Raw genomic sequence first — 20224 nt, forward strand, 5'->3', positions numbered from 1 at the left:
ACTTTGTTCCAGGGCACTGATGAAGGCTTCATGAAGAAGACTGTTCTCATCCCTGTACAATCAAGCGTGTTGCACAAACTACACGGGTGTTTCATGCAGGCTGAAAACATGGACCATCTTACAGATGACATTCAGGTAAGACAAGTATCACTATTACTATTGCTGAGTATCATTATCACTATTGTTAGTGATCTGAACAACCCCTAGCACTAAGTACAGACCTTCAACGAGTAAGTCATTTCGTTTTACCCATTTTGGTCTTATAAGTGTACTGTCTCTGAACTGGGGGCGGTTCTTGGGTGGAATGAGCCTGCCCACTTATGAACGGGCCACCAAAAACGAAGACTGACCTAAGTGTTTCCCCACATACTGAATCAATTACCTGAAGGAAACACTTTAAATAAATCCTTGCTTTATAACCGTGCCGAGGTTTAGTTAGGAAAAACTTGCAAATGTTGGCATACACTTTTATGTGACTGTTAATATGTTTATGCTCTTTTGTCCATCCGGGTGTTTCTCACACACACACACACACACACACACACACACACACACACACACACACACACACACACACACACACACACACACACACACACACACACACACACACACACACACACACACAGTCATTTAGCTTTGTCTGCACACTACATGCATTTCCATTCAGGGGAAAAATGGTTGTGACATCTTTAAAGTTTAAAAGAGTATGCTTTTTAAAACAATCTTTGAAATTAGTATCAGCAAAATAGTTTGATTGGTATTCTGGTCTTAATGATCTCCTCCAAAATGGGGGTTGTGCCTTGTGGCTGATTTTTCTTTACCTCCACTCTCAGCCCATTTCATTAGTAAGCCCTTGCGGCTGATTGCAAATGACTCGACTTCTTGCATATTTACATTCAGCTCACACACACTAGGGAAGACTCGACACCGTCTCCTTTCATGAAGGAGATTTTAACATATTTCAGTGCCATTAGAGAAAGCAGTTTATGTTTTTATGAAGTAACTGATTATAATGCAATTCATTCTGTGGTTAGGGCTGATCAGTCGCACTAATTATTAATGATATTCACTACTATATCTTAATATATGTTCAGTATTTGCTCTGAATTAGCTTTTTTTTTTTTTTTTTTTTAGAGTACTATCATCTGCAAAGGTAGCCAAATTGCTAAGTTTAGGAAACATAACTGGTGAAATGACAAACTCCTTAAAATCACTGTGATTATTCGCACAGTTTATATCATATTTAATATACATGAGTCAAAATCTGCTAAGGGGAAATTAAATATAACAAATCGTGTAAAAATGTATCATCTTACATTTGGAAAATGAAACGACATTTTATCCAACTTTGATAATTGCCTTAATCTTTTAAACAACTGTGAGGAAAAATCATCTTTTTAAAAATCACCTGTCTTATATATTATAAGAATTTTGAAGGGAAATGAGCTCAAATCTCAAGCAAAATATCTTGATAGTCCTAAAAATGTGCTTTGTTTTTATGTAATTCTTTACACTCTAAAAATAAAGATTGTTTATTGGCATCAGTGGAACCTTTAACATCCACAGAACCTTTCCATTTCTACAAAAGGTTCTTTATAGTGCAAACAGATTAAAAATGTTCTACACACTAAGAAAAAATGGTTATTTTTAGAACTTTTCACTGAAATGTTAATAATTGGTGCTTCCATGACATCACTGTGACCCTCTCCCTCTCCCTAATTTATTTATTTAATTTTTTCATTCTTTTGCTTTTAGGGTGAAATGTGAGCTGAACATATTTTTGTAAGATTTATCCATTGATAAATTACTGATACACCAAATCAGAAAAACCAGCATTGTCTATAGTGATACTAACTCAACATCAGCATCTCCTTTGTTCACTCCTCAACATTCTGAAGTCTCATGTGCAGTCGTGCAACAGCGCACGTCACCTGACATGCCCTGCATAAAAGAACATTTAGAAAACTTGACCTTGGTAAAAACTGTTCGGCAGCAAGCAGTAGCTTGCAGGCTACAACAAAGTCTCCTTTTTCCATTGTTCAGGAAAGGAAGAAAAAAAAATCAGAAAGATCTGTGGAAGATTAGGGAAACCAGGACTGCTTTTTTTCTTTTTTGTGGCATCCTGTTTTGAGTGGTGGAATTCTTTTAGGGAGTGAATAAATGCCTCACTCAACAAAAATCTATCATGGTTAACCTTTTCAGTGCCACACACCTGACTTCTGTGCTCAATGTTACTCTTTGTCTATGAGCACCTGTACATGAAGCGGCCAGTAAACAAGAATAACTGTCCTTCAGTATGTTTGTAGACAGCAGAATATGCTTTTCTCTCTTTCTGTGTGTGTGTGTGTGTGTGTATATATATATATATATATATATTTATATTTGCAACTAACATAAAAGTTTTGTTAACATGTAGGCTATATATATATATATATATATATATATATATTAGTGCTGGGCAAAGATTAATCGTGATTAATCACATCCAAAATAAAAGTTTGTGTTTGCATAATATATGTGTGTGTACTGTGTATAATTATTTTGTATATATAAATACACACATATGCATGTATTTATTTAAGAAATATTTGCATGTATATACTGTATATGTATTTATACATAATTTATATTATATATATAAATATAAATAATTTATATATAAATTTTAAAAAAAATCTTAAATATAAATTTTTAAAAAATCTTAAATATATACATGCATATGTGTGTATTTATATATACAAAATAATTATACACACTACACACACATATATTATGCAAACACAAACTTTTATTTTGGATGCGATTATTCGCAATTAATCTTTGCCCAGCACTAATATATATATATATATATATATATATATATATATATATATATATATATATATATATATATATATATTTATATACAGTATATATATATTTATATACAGTATATTTGTATATATATATACACACATACATACACACACACACACACACACACACACAGAGAGAGACATAAAATATATATAAATATATAGTAATATATATTCACACACATATTATGGAAACTAAAACTTTTATGTTAGATGCACTGCACTAATGTCAACAAAAGATATGGCACGTGTTGTCTCCTCTAGCTATGAATAGATGCACTTTATTATTTTCAATTAGCATTTTTTAGCACCTTTCAGAACAGACACATTGTCTCGACCAATACTAGAGTTTCTCGTAGCTGCTATATAACCACATCTAAGGAAGAAATCTTTATTCATTCCTCAAGAGATGCACCCAGAAGCAAAAGGTATTTTAATCTTCTAAGTGCGAAGAATGTAAACGGAATTACTAGGATAATTAAACCTGTAATTAGGGCTTATTTAGGTTAATGAAAGAGCCCATCCTTCATCATCCTCTGAAATTACCCAGCCAAACGCTGGTATTCAGGTAAGCAAGGGGAACGTCTTCTACTCTGCTATTGCGCGTCCAGTATTGATCTTCCTTTTGACAGTGAAAAACGGAGCGCATATAAAGTGTATACCTGAGCTCATGTCTCTGTTAGATCCTCTTTAGAAGATGCTATTCACAGCGTGTGCTGCAGTGTGCCACACAGCCCTTTTGCTTTCCTCGTGTGTTTGTGGAGTCGAGCAGGTGTCGTCGTTTAGCGATTGCACCGTTACGTCTGTACACCTGCTCGAACGTAAACACGGCAGCATTTCAATGACAACAAACGGTGGCGGATGCCAGTTGTTGTTGCTAGAAACACGTTTCTGAGTTAATAAACGGCCCTTTTTAAACTTGACCTTTTGAGCATTTTAAGCGTGTTCTGCAGGCGCGCGCACGGCAGCTGAACTTTTGTCCTTTATTTGAATTCCAAATGCAGTCGAAGAGTCAGTTATGCAAAGGTTGAATGAGAGCTGTTGCATATTCGTTTTTCTTAACGATTTCCTGCTTGAAACTTAATGCGTTTTTCTGCTAGCATGTTTGCGCTCTCTTTTAACTCCCCATATCTCGCACATTATTTTACACCCTCTTGGTGAGAACCTTTACCTTTAGTTTCAATGCTGGTACTGTTTTAGGAAAAAGCATGATGTCATTGTTTTATTTGACCTGCCTTCCCTCTTTCCAAACTTTTTTTTTATTTTTATTCCTGACAGACGTCGGATGTGAAACAGTAGTATTGTGTCTCTCAAGACTGCGCTTGTATGGGAGGGAGGAGATGTTATCAGTGAAGGCATGGATGCGTGAAGAATCCTTGAGCCTGCATTGAACTTGCCAGGGATACAGCCACCGCCTCTGGTGATCCAACTTGTCGCTCAGACACTTTCGCTAATTAAACCTGCACTAAACCTGCACATATCAGTGTGGACCGCAAAGGCCATGGTGATGTCATAGCGTCTCAAAGCCGCATCCATGACTGAAATCACATCACAGGTGCCATTTAGGAGTGCTCAAAGACCTTTTATTATACATTATTTATATTACAATCCAGCTATATGCTACAAGCTAACAAAAGTATGCAATATCTTTTAAATATATAAATGTGTATATACAATAATATTATATATGTATTCATTATTATATATATATATATATATATATATATATATATATATATATATATATATATATATATATATATATTTTTTTTTTTTTTATATTAAATAAAATACTGCACTCATATTGCTTTGATTTAGTTAGCTAATAGGCCTATTAATAAATTTGACCTAGAATATTTTAATAGTATTTATTATTATTATTATTATTTAATAATATTTAGCATGTTTGTTATTATTATTGATGATGATTTGATATACATTTATATATGCATCAGTGTTGTGTACTATTAATGAATTTGACCTTGAATATTTTAATAATAATATTTATTATTATTATTATTAGTATGTATATATATATATATATATATATATATATATAAAGCTACATAAGGGTTCAGTATCTTTTTAAATATCTAAAAATTTAAAAAAGAAAATATATATTTGTTTATATTATTGTTAACAAAAATACAAAAATATTATTTGAGGTCAAGTTCATGGTAGCTACACTGAGGCTACAGTATATAAGGATGTATATAAGGATATTATATATATATATATATGGATAACAATAATATAACAATTAAAATAATTTATAAGCAGATTATATTATGTATAATTTAATCGAAGCAGTATTTATCAATAGCATGGTATAAAACACTAAGGGTTTCTTGCAAAATACTGCACAGAGACTCGAATCAATGAATAGTTTATTTTTGAATTGTTTATTGACGTTGTCTTTACAGCTGCACAAATTAACCTTTGATTTACTTAAACAAACCTGACTGTCCAAGATTTTTGTTGTAACATCGCTACTCGTTGGTGAAAGTTGCTTGTTACTGGAGAACCTAATGTGATGATGTCTGTAATGTCTACAAAGTGTAGTTACAGTAAGTTAGTTGCATTGCTCCTTTTAGTTGTAGTTACTCCCAGTACTGTAGGGATGGTTGTTAACTCCTCCCTCGGATGACGGCACCCCTTCCTGTTTATCTGTGTTTGTGCAAGTTGCAGCGCACTAAACCACATTCTGACAGCCAATTAATCACCAGGGGTTGCAGGTCGAGAAGGAGCAAGAAAATCCAGTGTGCACCGCCCAATGAAAGAGAGGAAACCTTGGTTAATTGTCTGCACGACATTTGTGCATATGGACCCGCTCGAGGGTCCTGTGCATGAGACCATTAGTCATGTTCCACAACATAAAGGGTGGGATGTAAAAACTCCCTCAACATCTCAACAACATCCTATATATGAAGGATGCAAGAGGAAAACAAAAAGGTAAACACATGTTGTTGCCCACACGGACTGTTCAGGAGGTCTCATGTTCATTAGTCAAGTTATGGAAAGAAGAATGAAGTCACATGCTGGTCGATGAATCACTTGCGTATGTTGATGGCTGGGTGGTGTGGATGTACGTTTGGGTTTGGCATCACGGCTCAGGGTGTATGACAAGTCTGCTCATGTACCATTGATCAGATATGCGATATGGCTCCATTCATGACTTCTCATTCAAGCCAGTTCCTTTCTTGTTGGAGATCGTTAAATCGGTTTAAGCAGAATTAGTATTTATGTGGCAAGAAGTTGTATGAGAATAGTTCCAAACCTGAATGACTGTCTTTTGGAGCGGAGAAGGAGACTTTAGGAGAATGTTCTGGCAACTTTTGTCTGTACAACGAAAATGAACAGGGACGGATGCTGTTGAGCTCCAAAAAACACATTCAATAATTATAACATGCTGATATCAAGCTCAAGAAGCATTTCTTATTATTCTCAATTTTGAAAATGATTGTGCTACTTAGTAATTTTGCCGAAAACCGAAAGTTGAGAAGAACATCTTTCTTTTTTTTTTCTTTTTTTTTAAGAAATCTTTTCTGACATTAAAAATGTATTTTAACAATTGCTTTTGATCAATTTGATGTGTCCTTGCTGTGCTAACATAGTACTACTGTTGCATGTACTACTATTGTATTTGCTCTTTAATATTTTAATATTATTATTATTAAATAATAATAAATATCATATATGATATATATATATAATATACATAATATATTATACTTATATTATTATATAACTATTAACAATAATGATAATGTAAAAAAAAGAAATATTATTGTTAAAATATTATACAAGGTCAAATTCATTAATACTAGCTACACTGAAGCTATTTAATTGTGCAATATCATGTAAATATATACAATAATAATAATAAATATCATATTAAAATGTATCCTTACCGGGTTAAAATATATGAAATTTTTTTATTTCATGCAACCTCTGTGTGTGACAATGAGAAGTGTGAACATTCTAATAAACTTCTTTTGTGTTTCATGGACTGAAATAATTTATACGAGTTTGTAACGACAAGAGATTGAGTAAATGATGACAGAATATACATTTTTGAGTGAACTAATCCTTGAATTTAGAATGTTGTCTCAAAATTTGATACTTGATATTAATCTGCATCCACCCCACCCCCCCATGCATGGAATGGCATGAATCTCACTTTCTATATTTTTTTCTGTCTTGTTTTCTAGTCAAACGTTGAGGATGAAACGGCTGGAGTTCAGGCAGTATGTGAGATTCATGCTGTGCTGCGCTATGAATACCACGTTCTGTATTCTTGCAGCTATCAGATCCCCGTCCTCTATTTCAGAGCCTCTACGTTAGGTACACGGCATTCTCTCTCACTGCATTTCTATCATTAAACTGCAAAGTCTTGTTTATATGCTGTCTGTTTCGCTTATCAGTGTGTGTATTTCAGTACCCTCTGTGTTCTGCTTTCTCAAAGTCTGGTTTTATGTGACTCAACATTTACACTGAGATCCCATCTCAACAGGAGTGTTTTGAGTTTTGAGAAAGCAGGCAGAACGGTGACTTACGCCTGTGCTCAACAAAGTTTGACTTTGTGCTGTAAATAAATTAAAGGCTGCCGTGTAAACATTTTTGGAGCTGTTATTGAGCAAGTTAGCAAATATGCACATGCAAGCATCAACCATTTTAAAGTGATCACTTATACGGACTGTAATCAGATTAGAAACCCTTATACTCATTACAGATGGGAATCCCCTCTCTCTTGAGGAGGTGTGGAGCAATGTTCATCCGAACTATAGACAGAGACTACAACAGGGACCCTGGGACACGCTGACTCAACAGGTAATGTGTGTGACATCATGAGTACGGTACGCTTTCTCAAAATCATCTGACCAGCTTTTCACAGTTTCAAAGACTCAACTGGTTACAAGGTAGTATATAATACACAGTTGTGTGTGTATATATCAGAATCAGAATCAGAATCAGAAAGAGCTTTATTGCCAAGTGTGCTTGCACCCACAAGGAATTTTTCTTGGTACTGAAGCTTCCAGTGCACATATACAAATACAAATACAAATACAACAAGAAACATAGTAATACAAATTCTAAGAATAAAATATATTTAAAAAAAATAAAATAAAAATAGTATAAAAAGTAAAAAAAAAAGGGGTCACAGTTGGGTTTAGTCTGAATAAACATTTACAGATTATGAACATATTTACAGTATTTTGAGAAGTATGAATAATATAAATATAAATATCACCTGAGTTAGAGAATATTACACTAGACAGTGGGAGTCTAGTGCATGTTACAGATTATGAACATATTTACAGTATTTTGAGTAGTATGAATAATATAAATATAAATATCACCTGAGTTAAGAGAATATTGCACTAGACAGTGGGAGTATTGCACTTGCAGGCATATGCCTTGGGGGGCATGTTAAGTGTTCAGAAGGGAAATGGCCTGTGGAAAGAAACTGTTCCTGTGCCTGGATGTTCTTGTGGCCAGTGATCTGTGTCGCCGTCCTGACGGTAACAGTTCAAACAGGGGGTGTCCAGGGTGAGTGGAGTCTGTGATGATTTTACCTGCTCTCTTCCTCACTCTGGAAGAGTACAGGTCCTGGGGGGTTGGCAGGGGGGCACCAATAATCCTCTCTGCTGTCCGGACTGTCCGTTGTAGTCTCCTGATGTCCGATTTGGTAGCTGAACCAAACCAGATATGTATAAATAGTATATATTAGGGCTGTCGATTATGGTAAAAATAACGTGAATAAAATGATTTAACGCTCGCAGTTAAAATGCAGTTAGAATGCCCCTAAAATTCTAGATTTCAAGATTTCAGGGCAAAAATGCCTTTTATATGATTTTTTTTGTCTTGTATTTATTTATATCATATGATAATAGTTAAGCAATATCACACGAGTAACGAGCGCAATATCACACGAGTGCTGTTTTTGTCCCAAATAGCACGAGTATGAATGTGATATTGATTTTATACAAGTTCAAGAAATAAGAAGTTAGTATTGTGTTAAATTTTGACCACAATATTGTCTGTTCTGAATGAATCTGCGTTTTAAGCGAATCAATCGGGTGAACCAATGATTCAATGGCCCATTCATAAAGAGAGCCATTTACTTCCTGAATGAATCCGCCGTTTGAACGAATTGAATGAATGAATGATTCACTGACTTACTCATTTAGACATTTATCGCTACCTACTGGCAGTTTTAGTTTCTTATTTAGAAAATCACTTCATTTAAAAAAATATATAATTTCATATTTCGGGGATAGCCAAAAAATTTTTATATGTCCATGTGATGTCTTTTATATGCTTTAAGACAAACCATTTGCAAATTCATAAGTCAACACCATTGTTGAGTATTTTCAGTGAACCAAAGACAGTCTCAAAAATGCGGTTTGAAATCGCTGGTGTTTCTGACGTCACAAACTACCAATTACGTCAATAATGGATCTGGGATTGAGTGGAGGCGGGGCTAATTTGCATATTCATAGAACCGTTGTGAAAATGTTGTGCATCAAAACCTACAGTGTAAATGCATCCTAAAACTATGATTGGTCGGTTTACATGACAATCAGATAGCTGTTCCTGTCTTAGTGCGTGGTTCTTGGCCATAATAAGCTACGATGTGGATCAAACTTTACGTTGATGGCTGGCATTCCTCCCTGGTAGATCTCCTGGATCGTATGGAAAAACTGATTCATGCTGTTTAGGGCTGCCTGCCTTAGGCTGTGAGGGATGCAGATCCGTAGGCATGATTACTGGGAGATGGTGAATGGATGGAGCGATAGATGCAGAAAAAGGCTGATTAGAGGCAGTGGAGGATATTAGAGGAGAGGGACCGCAGTAAAAGCAGAGGGAGAGACTCCGGAAGGGTTGAGGGTCTTGAGGTGCTCAGGAGATGGAACACTGACGCAGGTAAACATGAGTGACTCACATCAAGGCCTTTACGAGCAGTGACGCCAATGGAATCTCTCTCTCTCTCTCTCTCTCTCTCTCTCTCTCTCTCTCTCTCTCTCTCTCTCTCTCTCTCTCTCTCTCTCTCTCTCTCTCTCTCTCTCTCTCTCTCTCTCTCTCTTGCCCTCTCTCTCTCTCTCTCTTTATCTCTTGCTCTGTCTCTCGCTTTTCTCTCTGCACTCTCTGTTTTTACCCTCTTATATCTCTCCCTCTCTCTCTTTATCTCCCCAATTTTCTTAAACCCAAATCGCATTCTTAGCGTAACCAATAATAGAGGTAGCAAAGTAGATTAGGACAACGTAGAACACTTCTCTCTTGAGGACCCAATAAGGCCTCAATTAATAACGGTCAGTGAACAGAGTGTGAATGCGCCATGAAAATGAACCTAAATTAATGTTCTTTATTAGCATCTATGGTTCCATGCATGTTCAAGTTTCTTTTCAATTGAAAAAAAAATTTTTCTTTAGATTATTAAAATGTTCTTCACAGTAAGAAAAAAGGGGGAACCTAAAAGGGTTCTTCTATGGCAGTGGTTCTTAATCTTGGTCCAGAAACGCCCCCAAAACTGCACCTTTTTGATACAACACATGATACTAACACACATATTTCAGGTCTTGAAAGTGAAAGTGACATGTGAAGGCCAAGGATGGTTACCCAGACTCGGAATTTGTCCTCTGCATTTAAACCATCCAAGTTAGTGAACAGTTGCACACACATTAGGAGTAGCGAGTAGAGTAGGGAGTAGTTTTTGCTGTTGCGGCCAGGGAGCGATTGGGGGTTAGGTGCCTTGCTCAAGGGCACCTCAGTCATTTCCTTTCGGTATTGAGAATCGAACCCACAACCTTCAGGTTACCAGACTGACTCTCTGACTCTCTAACCATTAGACTGCCCCGGTTTTGAAGTCTCTAGTAACAAGCTGATGAGTTGAATCAGGTGTGTTTTTTTTGGGACACATCTAAAATATGCAGTACTCCAGGACCAAGATTGGGAACCACTGTTGTATTGTATCACTGCAAAAAAAAAAAAAACTTTTAGTACCTTTTATATTCAAGACTGTATGTGATCTGAATGCATGCATGTGTGTGTGCGTGTACAGTATATATTTTACAGAAGTATCTATTTCAACAGAACAAGACTCTGAAGTGCAGTGTTTAGCCTCCACGTTCACAACAGTTTGGTATGCATAGTGATTCAGTCTGTTCTCCCATGAGGCCTGTAGATGAAGTCATGATAATTGACTGACCGAGCTGGAATCGTGCCGCAGTATCGGAACACAGTGGCATTGCTTTTCACAAATAACCTGAAAAAGTCCAACTCTATCTCGCTGATGCTAACAGTGAAGTGTCGTCGAGGGAATTTGAAGAGTCAGCATGTCTTTGGTGCTTGAACGGTAACAGAGCAATAGATCTAGACAGTTGATGTTGTGAATTTTAATGCAGATGGTGACAGTGCACTGAGGTTGTTTTTATTTGCGGAGAGGATAGTTTTTAAAAGGTTTTTGGATGACTGGATTAAACGGGTGCTTTACTGACACAAAAGTTTCTGTCCCAAATGGCACCCTCGGACCTTGAAGTTGTCTTCAAAATTTGTGTTCTGGTGTTGAGTTGGTGCTCAAATCTGCAAATCTTTTTTCAAACTGGCTTGTGGTTTAATTGCCACTTGGTTCTCAAGTCGATGCAATTGAATAGGTTACTTGGATGTTAAAATGTTTAAATATATATATATATTATTAGGCATTTTTCAAATAATTGTTTTTTTGTGTCTGTCATAATGATAATAATGCACTAGCTTTGATTTTACAATCAAAGTAAGGTAAATATGTAATTATTATTATTATTATTATTATTATTATTATATACGCACACTCATTAGGTACACCTGTTCAACCGCTTGTTAATGCTAATATCTAATCAGCCAATCACATGGCAGCAACTCAATGCATTTAGACATGTAGACATGGTCAAGACGTTCTGCTGAAGTTCAAACTGAGCATCAGAATGGGGAAGAAAGGTGATTTAAAGTGGTGGTATAATTACAGTTTTATTACAATATGTAAAATAAGTCTCTGTTGTCCCCAGAGTGTGTATGTGAAGTTTTAGCTCAAAATACCCCACAGATAATTTTTTTACAGCATGTTAAAAATGTCCCTTTTTGAGGGTCAGTAAAAACGCGTCGTTTCGTGTGTCCCTTTAAATTCAAATGAGCTGCTGCTCCCGGCACAGAGGGCGGAGCTTCAAGAGCTTTGTGTGTGTGTGTGTGTGTGTGTGTGTGTGTGTGTGTGTGTGTGTGTGTGTGTGTGTGTGTGTGTGTGTGTGTGTGTGTGTGTGTGTGTGTGTGTGTGTGTGTGTGTGTGTGTGTGTGTGTGTGTGTGTGTGTGTGTGTGTGTGTGTGTGTGTGTGTGTGTGTGTGTGTGTGTGTTAGCAGCTCTGATTATCTCACGCAGACAAGCACTGGAATGTCAGAAACTGTTCTGCCTTTTATGTTTAAACTGGAGTCGGACAATGGTGGAGAGACTCAAGAAGAAGTGACAACATGTAGAATGCAACAGGACGTTTCTGAATGGTTAGTTGTCGATGAATTTATGTTGCTGATGTGGAGTTAACTATCTTCAAGTCTTTGATTAGCATATTTTGTCATGATAATCTACAAAATCGCTCGTGTGGGAACTCTTGTAAGATGCCTACAGAGTGACATGCTGTTGCATTTGTGTTACGTACTGTATTGCATGTGAAAAGACGGATGCGACAGCTTGAGCAGACTCACAAATGTGCTAGACTACAACAACTCTTCCTCTTCTCAACATGGACTGCGTTATCCCAGGGGCAGGGTTTATGTAAATTTTAGGGTTAGTGATGTCACTAACCCGGGAGGAATGTCGTGTAGTCCTTACCAGCTGTTTGTTGTAGTCTTTAAAAAACGATTTCTTTAAAAGCAAATATCTTCCTTTGCTTTGAACTTTGATCATTGTAACTTTGCAGATGTTGTTTATGATCAAACAGCAACATTACACACTAACTAAAGTTAGAAAAGTGAAATCATAATCAACCACCCCTTTAAGTGACTTTGAACAAGCATGGTTGTTGGTGTCGGACGAGCTGCTCTGAGTATTTCAGAAACTGCTGATCTACTGGGATTTTCACACACAACCATCTCAAGGCTTTACAGAGAATGGTCCAAAAAAGAGAAAGTGTTCAGTGAGTTTATTGATTCCAGAGGTCAGAGGAGAACAACCAGACTGGTTTGAGCTGAGAGAAAGGCAACAGTAACTCAAATAACCACTTATTACAAATGTTTCCAGCATCTTGTTGAATCTATGCCACAAATAATTAAGGCAGTTCTGAAGGAAAAAGGGCGACCAACCCTGTACAAGTTGTACCTAATATAGTGGCTGGTGAATAAAAATGTGTCTGTGTGTGTGTCTGTATGTATGTATGTATGTATGTATGTATGTATGTATGTATGTATGTATGTATGAAGAGTTCAGATGCAAAAGCCTCTAAATGCCATCTGAAATTTTCTCATAGAATGATCATTTTTATCAAGCTCGTATATTTAAATTCAATAATTTCACTTAAATGGCAATGAAGATTACCTATTAATTGTCATTTAAGTGAAATTATTGAACTTAAATACACAAGCTTGATAAAAATGATCATTCTATGAGAAAATTTCAGATGGCATTTAGAGGCTTTTGCATCTGAACTCTTCGTATGTATGTATGTATGTATGTATGTATGTATATGTATGTATGTAATATTTAAGTATGTAAATAATATTTAAATAATATTAAAAAATATATATATTACAACCAACTTTTTAAAATAATAATTTATAATTATCAATTATAATATTATAATAAATAATTATTAATTAAATTTGTGAGCACTTTTTTAAACAAATGACAATAATTTTCTGAATTTATATTTAAAGCTGCAGTCCGTAACTTTTTTGGGTTAAAAATTATCCCAAAATAAATTTGTGAGCAAATACATAACCAGCCAGTGTTCAACACTATCTACTTGCCTTAGCTCGATTCAAAACGGTAAGCCTGTAAAAATGTTTTTAAATTCCAGTGGCACTGGTGGATTTCCGCAGGAAATTCGAGCATGTCTTTGCGTCATTACGTCACATCGGTACACATAAAGAAGAGTCTTTATAGCCTTTTCTCACAGCACTTGATATAAATAAACGTAGCAATTTGATGGCGGATCCAGAAAGGTTCAAACGACAATCACCAGTGACAACTGGAGATTCACCCATTGTAAATCGCAAAAGACTGCGGAGTGGCTACAGAAAAAAAGAGACTGCAACCTAAGAAAGGCATTAAATGTAGTCATGCAATGCTGATGTAGCTAACATTAACAATTTGAGAAGTATAAATTTACAAAGTACAAAGTATAATTTGCACGGTTTGACGTGATATGATAAGCGACCGTTAGATTTAATCAGCGCGATTTACTGCAATGCTTTTTTCCCCTTAGTTGGTCAGAACAAAAGTGGATGTTACTTACGTGTTCAGACGACATTTTCCGGTGAAAATTCTTATGTTGGTCATACTTCCAAAAAGTAGAATCTGTGATTCCGAATGACAGTATCCACACCGGCGCGGTGATTGACAGCCGCACATTCTCCTCAAAACATTGTGTTCATCCGCGCTGTGCCGTGCCGAGGCACAACCCACGTAAAGTTGATAATTCCGCGAATAACTGCAATTGCAGATTTCGAACAGAGATGGCGACAAAGAGGAAAAATTACGGACTGCAGCTTTAAATTCTAATTTCTACATTATTATTTTTTTCTTTATGAATTGATAATAAATATGAATATTCTGTTTCAGATTAGATAGAGAAGATTGATCGTCAAAAAGATTGTGAATGCCGTTTCTTGTCGATTCAACAAATTTTATATTGTCACATTTCAGATTGTTCCTCTGCCTTTGCTCCAAACCTCTTCCTAAGTATGACTTCTTCCAGTGCTCCATAAGAAGCTGTCCGTGATGGTGTAGTATTATGGGATAGGACATTCTTCCATCTCTGCTGTGCATGAGTGCCCTCCAGTGTGCGAGACTCGCTCAAGAGCGGCTCAGCAGGGTGCCAATGAAGACCATGTGTTGCATGGCAGATTTGCTTAAGTCTGCCTCGTAATTTTCTTTTTAATTTATCCGTAGCTTTGAGCGTAATTGAATTTGGGTAATGAAAAGTATCGTGTGACTAGTTAACATTGAGTTAAGATGGAAAAACACATGTTGTGGCACTGGTTTAATGTCTGTGTTACAGCGTGTGACAGTGAGAACCTGTTCCTTATAAAAAATGAGGTCAGAATAGATATTAACAAAGAACTGAACGCAGTGTGTGTGTGTGTGTGTGTGTAGGAACATCCTTTACTGGGCCAACCATTTTTCATGCTTCATCCATGTCGCACTGAGGAGTTTATGAAACCTGCTCTGGATTTGGCACAAGCTGAAAACAAGTGAGTTTCTCTCTGCTGCAGCTTCAGTAGTCATGCATTCTGGGAAATGAATATTCTGGGTTTACATTTACATTCATCACATGCTTTTTTCTTGCATAGCATTCAAGATACACATTTTATCTGCGCAGACAGTCCTTGGGAATCAAACCTATGACCTTAGTGTCGCTAGTGTCGCGCTCTACTGTTTGTGCTATAGAAACGCTGTGTGAAATTCAGTCAACAGCTTGTTGGATACCGTGGAAAATATATTTCGACTGAGTATTACACTTCCAATGGAATCCTAGTAGGCATTCAGCATAATGAATAAATGTTTAAAATATAAAATAATTATGATAAGCTTTGAAAATGTAAACATTTGACTTAAACATTACTTATATTAGCATGAAACTATGTGATGGAATCGCTTACTAACCTTTTCTGTCTTGTCTTGACCAACTAAAGTAAAACCGGTTAAAATCTGCACAAATAGGCATGACTTAACTATCCATAAAGCATTGGAGAATTACTTAAGGAAATTCCAATGATATATCAATTATTTATATTATATTATATGAATATATAATATTTGAATTATATATTTTTTTAAATAAATTTCATAATAGTTAAATGTAATATTTAATTGTTTTAATGGTAATACAATATAATAAAATATAATATTAATTAATAATAGAGGGTGTTTTTGATACAATACAACAGCTCAATTAATTTTGCCTTTGCCTTAATAAAGTCTATCAAATCAAATCAAATCAAACAATTTTGTTATTTAAATTTTTGTGACTTAATTCTACTTGGTTTTGATTGAATAATATCCTGTAAGCCTCAGGAAACCAAGCTTATATCCATCAATTTTATCCACCAAGCAACGTCCACAAAAAAATATGATTTAGATTAGATTTTTACAGCTCAAATTCAAATTTTATCTATAATTTATGTACATGCTTAAATAAAAAATACAAGCTTTAAATTTCTGCTTTTAAACCCTCCAGAATACTTGTCCCATAGACTTCTATTTTAAATGAGGGACAAATCAACATTATTTTCTGTGGTAATGCAGAGCATGCTTTTAATAAAAGTTTTATTTAATCTAGAAATGTTCTTTTAACATTTTAAAATGGTGTTATATCATCTCACAGTGTTATATCTGTCTTATTTAGCTCTAAATGTTATCAGATCTGGCATATCCATCAATTTTGCCATATCAATTCGATATGTGATTAGATATAAAAAAATTAAAAAATTGCAGCACTGCATTGTGATTATCTCATCTGTTCTCAGGAGGGTGAACTATATCGTGACCTGGCTCAGTGTTGTGGGCCCCGTCGTCGGACTGGACGTCCCATTGAGCTACTGCACCGAGGTGTCCGCTCCAGACTGACGCTCCATTGCTAGTGCCCTGCTCTGATCTTCCTGTCTGTCTCAGACTCCACTGACCCAGAGGACACCTGTGACCCGGCTGAGGGTCTCAAAGAGGGTTCAAAAGTCCTGTTAGCAATGCTTGAACATTCAAGACACCAAGTCTTTAAGAGCATTCTTGAGCTTGTGAACTTAATGTATTAATAAGTTGTATTAATATTATTCATTCATGCGGTACCGTTAAAAATCTTTGTTCAGTAAGATAAAAAAAAAAAAAGTAAATCATTTATTCATCAGGTGAGCATTAGATTGTGATAGTAAATACATTTATGATGTTACAAAAGATTTCTATTTCAAATAAATGCTGTTCTTTTGAACTTCAGAATTCATCAAATAATCCCCCAAAAATATATATCATGGTTTCCACAGAAATATTAGGCACAACATTCAACATTGATGATGATGATGTTTCTTGAGCAGCAAATCTGCTTAGAATGATTTCTGAAGGATCATGTGACACGGAAGACTGGACATCACAGGAATAAATGACATTTTAAAATATAAAAACAGTTCAAATTAATAATATTTCACAATATTGTTGTTCTACTGTATTTTGGATCAAATAAATGCAGACTAAGTGACTTACTGACTCAAAAGTTTTAAATAGTAGTGTATGCAAAATTAATGGTACTGTAATTCTTTTTTTCTTTTTTATTACCAACCAAAAAATGTCCATATTATATGATAGATATCACCTAATGGAGATCGTTAGCATTCCCATTTATCCTAATTGCAGTTGCTCAGATGATGCATGTAGCAACCTGGATTCTGCAGTCTTTTACAGAACCTTTAAATTCTGGGATTTGTGCAGGATATATATGTGACTATCATCAAATTAAAAGGCAAACCATATTTTCCTCTGCTGGTATTTCTTTTTGCATTTTGATGGCATTGTAACAATTGCACACAAGTAGCTGTTTGTGCTTTCATATGGAGGATTGCTATTCAAACATGTCTCGGGTCTTTGTCTCCAGCTGCGTGTGTGTGCGCGCGCGTGTGTGTGTGTGTGTGAGAGACTCAATATTTTCCCTCACTGGTTGGGTATTGTGAAACCGGCTGCATTTAGCCTATTTTTGACATTTCTGAAGCCTGAAATTGGAATACAACATTATTCATATAACCTTGCATCTTGTAAGCAAAGTAAATAGTCTGATGTATTTTTTGTTGTCTCCCTGCAGTCTGACATTTCTCTTCATTACTCATCCACATAGCGTGCCGTGCCAGAACACAGTTTAACAGTTGAATGGAATCGAATCCCTCTGAAATCCTGACTGTCTGATGTGAAGTCTGAAACGGAGGAGCTGAGTTTAGAGTCCAGAGTTTGAGAGAAGACGGTGAAAGTCCTCAGTCAGCATGTCTAAATGGGGCGCGCGCCTCTCAGGGGACTGTATCAGTGTTGGTAAGGAGGTCAGCCTCCTACCCGGAGCATCTCGCTCTAATGGACGGACAGGAATGATGGAGAGGAGAGAGAGAAACGCATAGATGGATCACAGTATATGTTACCTGCTTCTTAAATGGCCATTTTTTAAAGTTTAGGTCACCCCAAAATGAAAATCAATGACTGTCAAGCTACAGAGTTCAAATCTTTTCAAATAAGCATATTTTAAATTGGCACTACACATTTGGTTACAAGATGTAAGAAACTATGGTGTTTGGTTTCATTTATGCTTTTAACTGGAGACGTGTCTTGATGTTCCTGACACAAAGCTATCATATCACTATGGACTGTCTGCTTTTATCCCAGCTAACAAAAATATCTTCTAAGAACGTTTTGCTAACGTTACCATTAAGTTATGAACGTTATTTTTAATGTTTTAATCAATATATTTTTTTGGTAATGCAATGTTAGACAAAACATTAAGGGAACATTACATTTATCATAGGAATTTTACTTTAGTAGGTTCTCTGAACGCAAGTAATTTTTAATATGACGTTTTGAGACCAGACAACTTTGACCAAACGGTCTTTTAAGAACTGAGAACATTTGTGAATAACTTTAAGAGAACCTTGCCACAACGTTAGCCAAAGTTATGAGAACATTCCCTGTTAGCTGGGATGGTGTTTTTTGTCCCTTTTTGCAAAAACAGGCCCTGGTAAATGTATGTTTTGAGTGTGAACCTCTAAAATGTCTCCTTTATTGCATTACTTGCAAGAAAGAAAGAAGTTTGGAATGATATGAGGGTGAGTAAATGATAACATGTAATTAATTTAACAGAATAGTTAAAAAAGTAGTAAACATTTGGTCTTTTTCCCCCCCATCCTTCTGTTGTTTAAAAAACATAGCCTATATTTCATTTCCAGAATGTCCAAGCTGCTTTTTCCTATACAATTAACATGAATCTAGTGCCTGTCAAGCTCCAAATATGAAAAAAGACATGATAAAAGTGCAATTAATGTTAGGCTATCTGTAATAAGAGGTATAGGCCTATTTCAAGTCTTCTAAAGTCGTGGTACAAAATGTAAGTCATTATTCAATTAGATATCAAATGTCATGTTTGCATTCAATTCCAGACATTTTGTAGCTCAACACTTTCATTGTATGGAAAAGAACAGCTTAGCCATTCCGCAAAACATCGTTGTTTATTCTCCACAGAATGCTAATGCCTAGCTTGGACCAGCTAGCATGCTCAAGACAGAGCTAGCAGTTCAAACTGGATATTCCAGCAGGACAGTGAGCAAATGATGACAAAATTTTCATTTGTGGGTGAACTATTCCAGTCACATTTATAATTGTGTGCAGAACGTCTAATTAAAGCAAGTAGCATATTGAGTAAGTTTTAGACATACCTCAATATTATTAGTATATCTGGAGGAGTTGTTACATTAGAGGAAAGGAAATTAGAATTGCTTTAGAAACAAATACCCATTTATTTTACATGCTTCACTGGAGGTGTTGCTTAATGGAGTTTGATCACTCCTAATGGAGATGGGGAATTAAATTTGTGAACTAAAATGCCATCGTGAGCGTGAACGAGCCGCTGCTGACATCTGTTGGCCAGCGTGTGCTGTTGTAGTTTACACGCCTGTCCACTAGGAGCCGCCATTGACTGAAGAGCAAGAGATTCAAAACTACAGTGACTCAAAAAGAGTCTGGCCACTGAAGCCACGCTTAAAAATTTAAGATTAAAAATATATATTAGACAGTAATACCATTTATTAGAAGATCATAGCACTAGCTCACTTTTAAAGCACTTTTCTCAAAAAGTTGTCATGTTTTAAATAAAAAATTTAAGACAAACATTTAGGCTAATTGACACTTATTGATATTTTGATATCTAATAGCAGTGACATTTGACCGTTTTTTACATGCTATCCTTATTTATTTTTCAGTGTTCTTTTTTATTTTAGTTTTATTCATTTTGTTATGAAATTTTTGCCATTATTAATAGTTCTTGTTTCTAAAAAATAAAAATGTATATATATATAAAAATATATAGCTTAACATTTTTCAGTATTTATTTCATATTTCAGTTTTTTGTAATTTTAGTCATTTCAGGTAGTTGTCAAGGCATTTCTAC

At 35.5% G+C, this 20224-nt stretch overlaps 1 protein-coding gene and 1 long non-coding RNA gene across 4 annotated transcripts in view; both read left to right on the forward strand.

Annotated features, from left to right (window-relative positions):
* atg10 (ATG10 autophagy related 10 homolog) overlaps positions 1-18335 on the forward strand; it is a 29570-nt gene extending 11235 nt beyond the window's left edge. For 2 of the 3 annotated variants that reach the window (XM_082157039.1, XM_082157040.1), the window contains 6 exons: positions 13-135; positions 7070-7202; positions 7591-7688; positions 15196-15293; positions 16569-16650; positions 17885-18335. In XM_082157039.1, the coding sequence (XP_082013165.1) occupies positions 13-135; positions 7070-7202; positions 7591-7688; positions 15196-15293; positions 16569-16650; positions 17885-17917 (567 nt within the window). In that variant the 3' untranslated portion in view covers positions 17918-18335. Of the gene's footprint in view, positions 1-12; positions 136-7069; positions 7203-7590; positions 7689-15195; positions 15294-16568; positions 17559-17884 lie in introns of those variants that run through there. The other variant, XM_082157041.1, reaches the window with a different exon arrangement.
* On the forward strand, positions 12140-14108 carry LOC309488703. The gene is made up of 2 exons (XR_014202237.1): positions 12140-13269; positions 13587-14108. It is a non-coding gene; the product is annotated as an uncharacterized lncRNA (long non-coding RNA).
* Positions 18336-20224: the final 1889 nt, after the last annotated feature.

Source organism: Leuciscus leuciscus (assembly GCF_965113295.1).
Source record: "Leuciscus leuciscus genome assembly, chromosome: 24".
In the NCBI taxonomy this organism is placed as follows: Eukaryota; Metazoa; Chordata; class Actinopteri; order Cypriniformes; family Leuciscidae; genus Leuciscus; species Leuciscus leuciscus.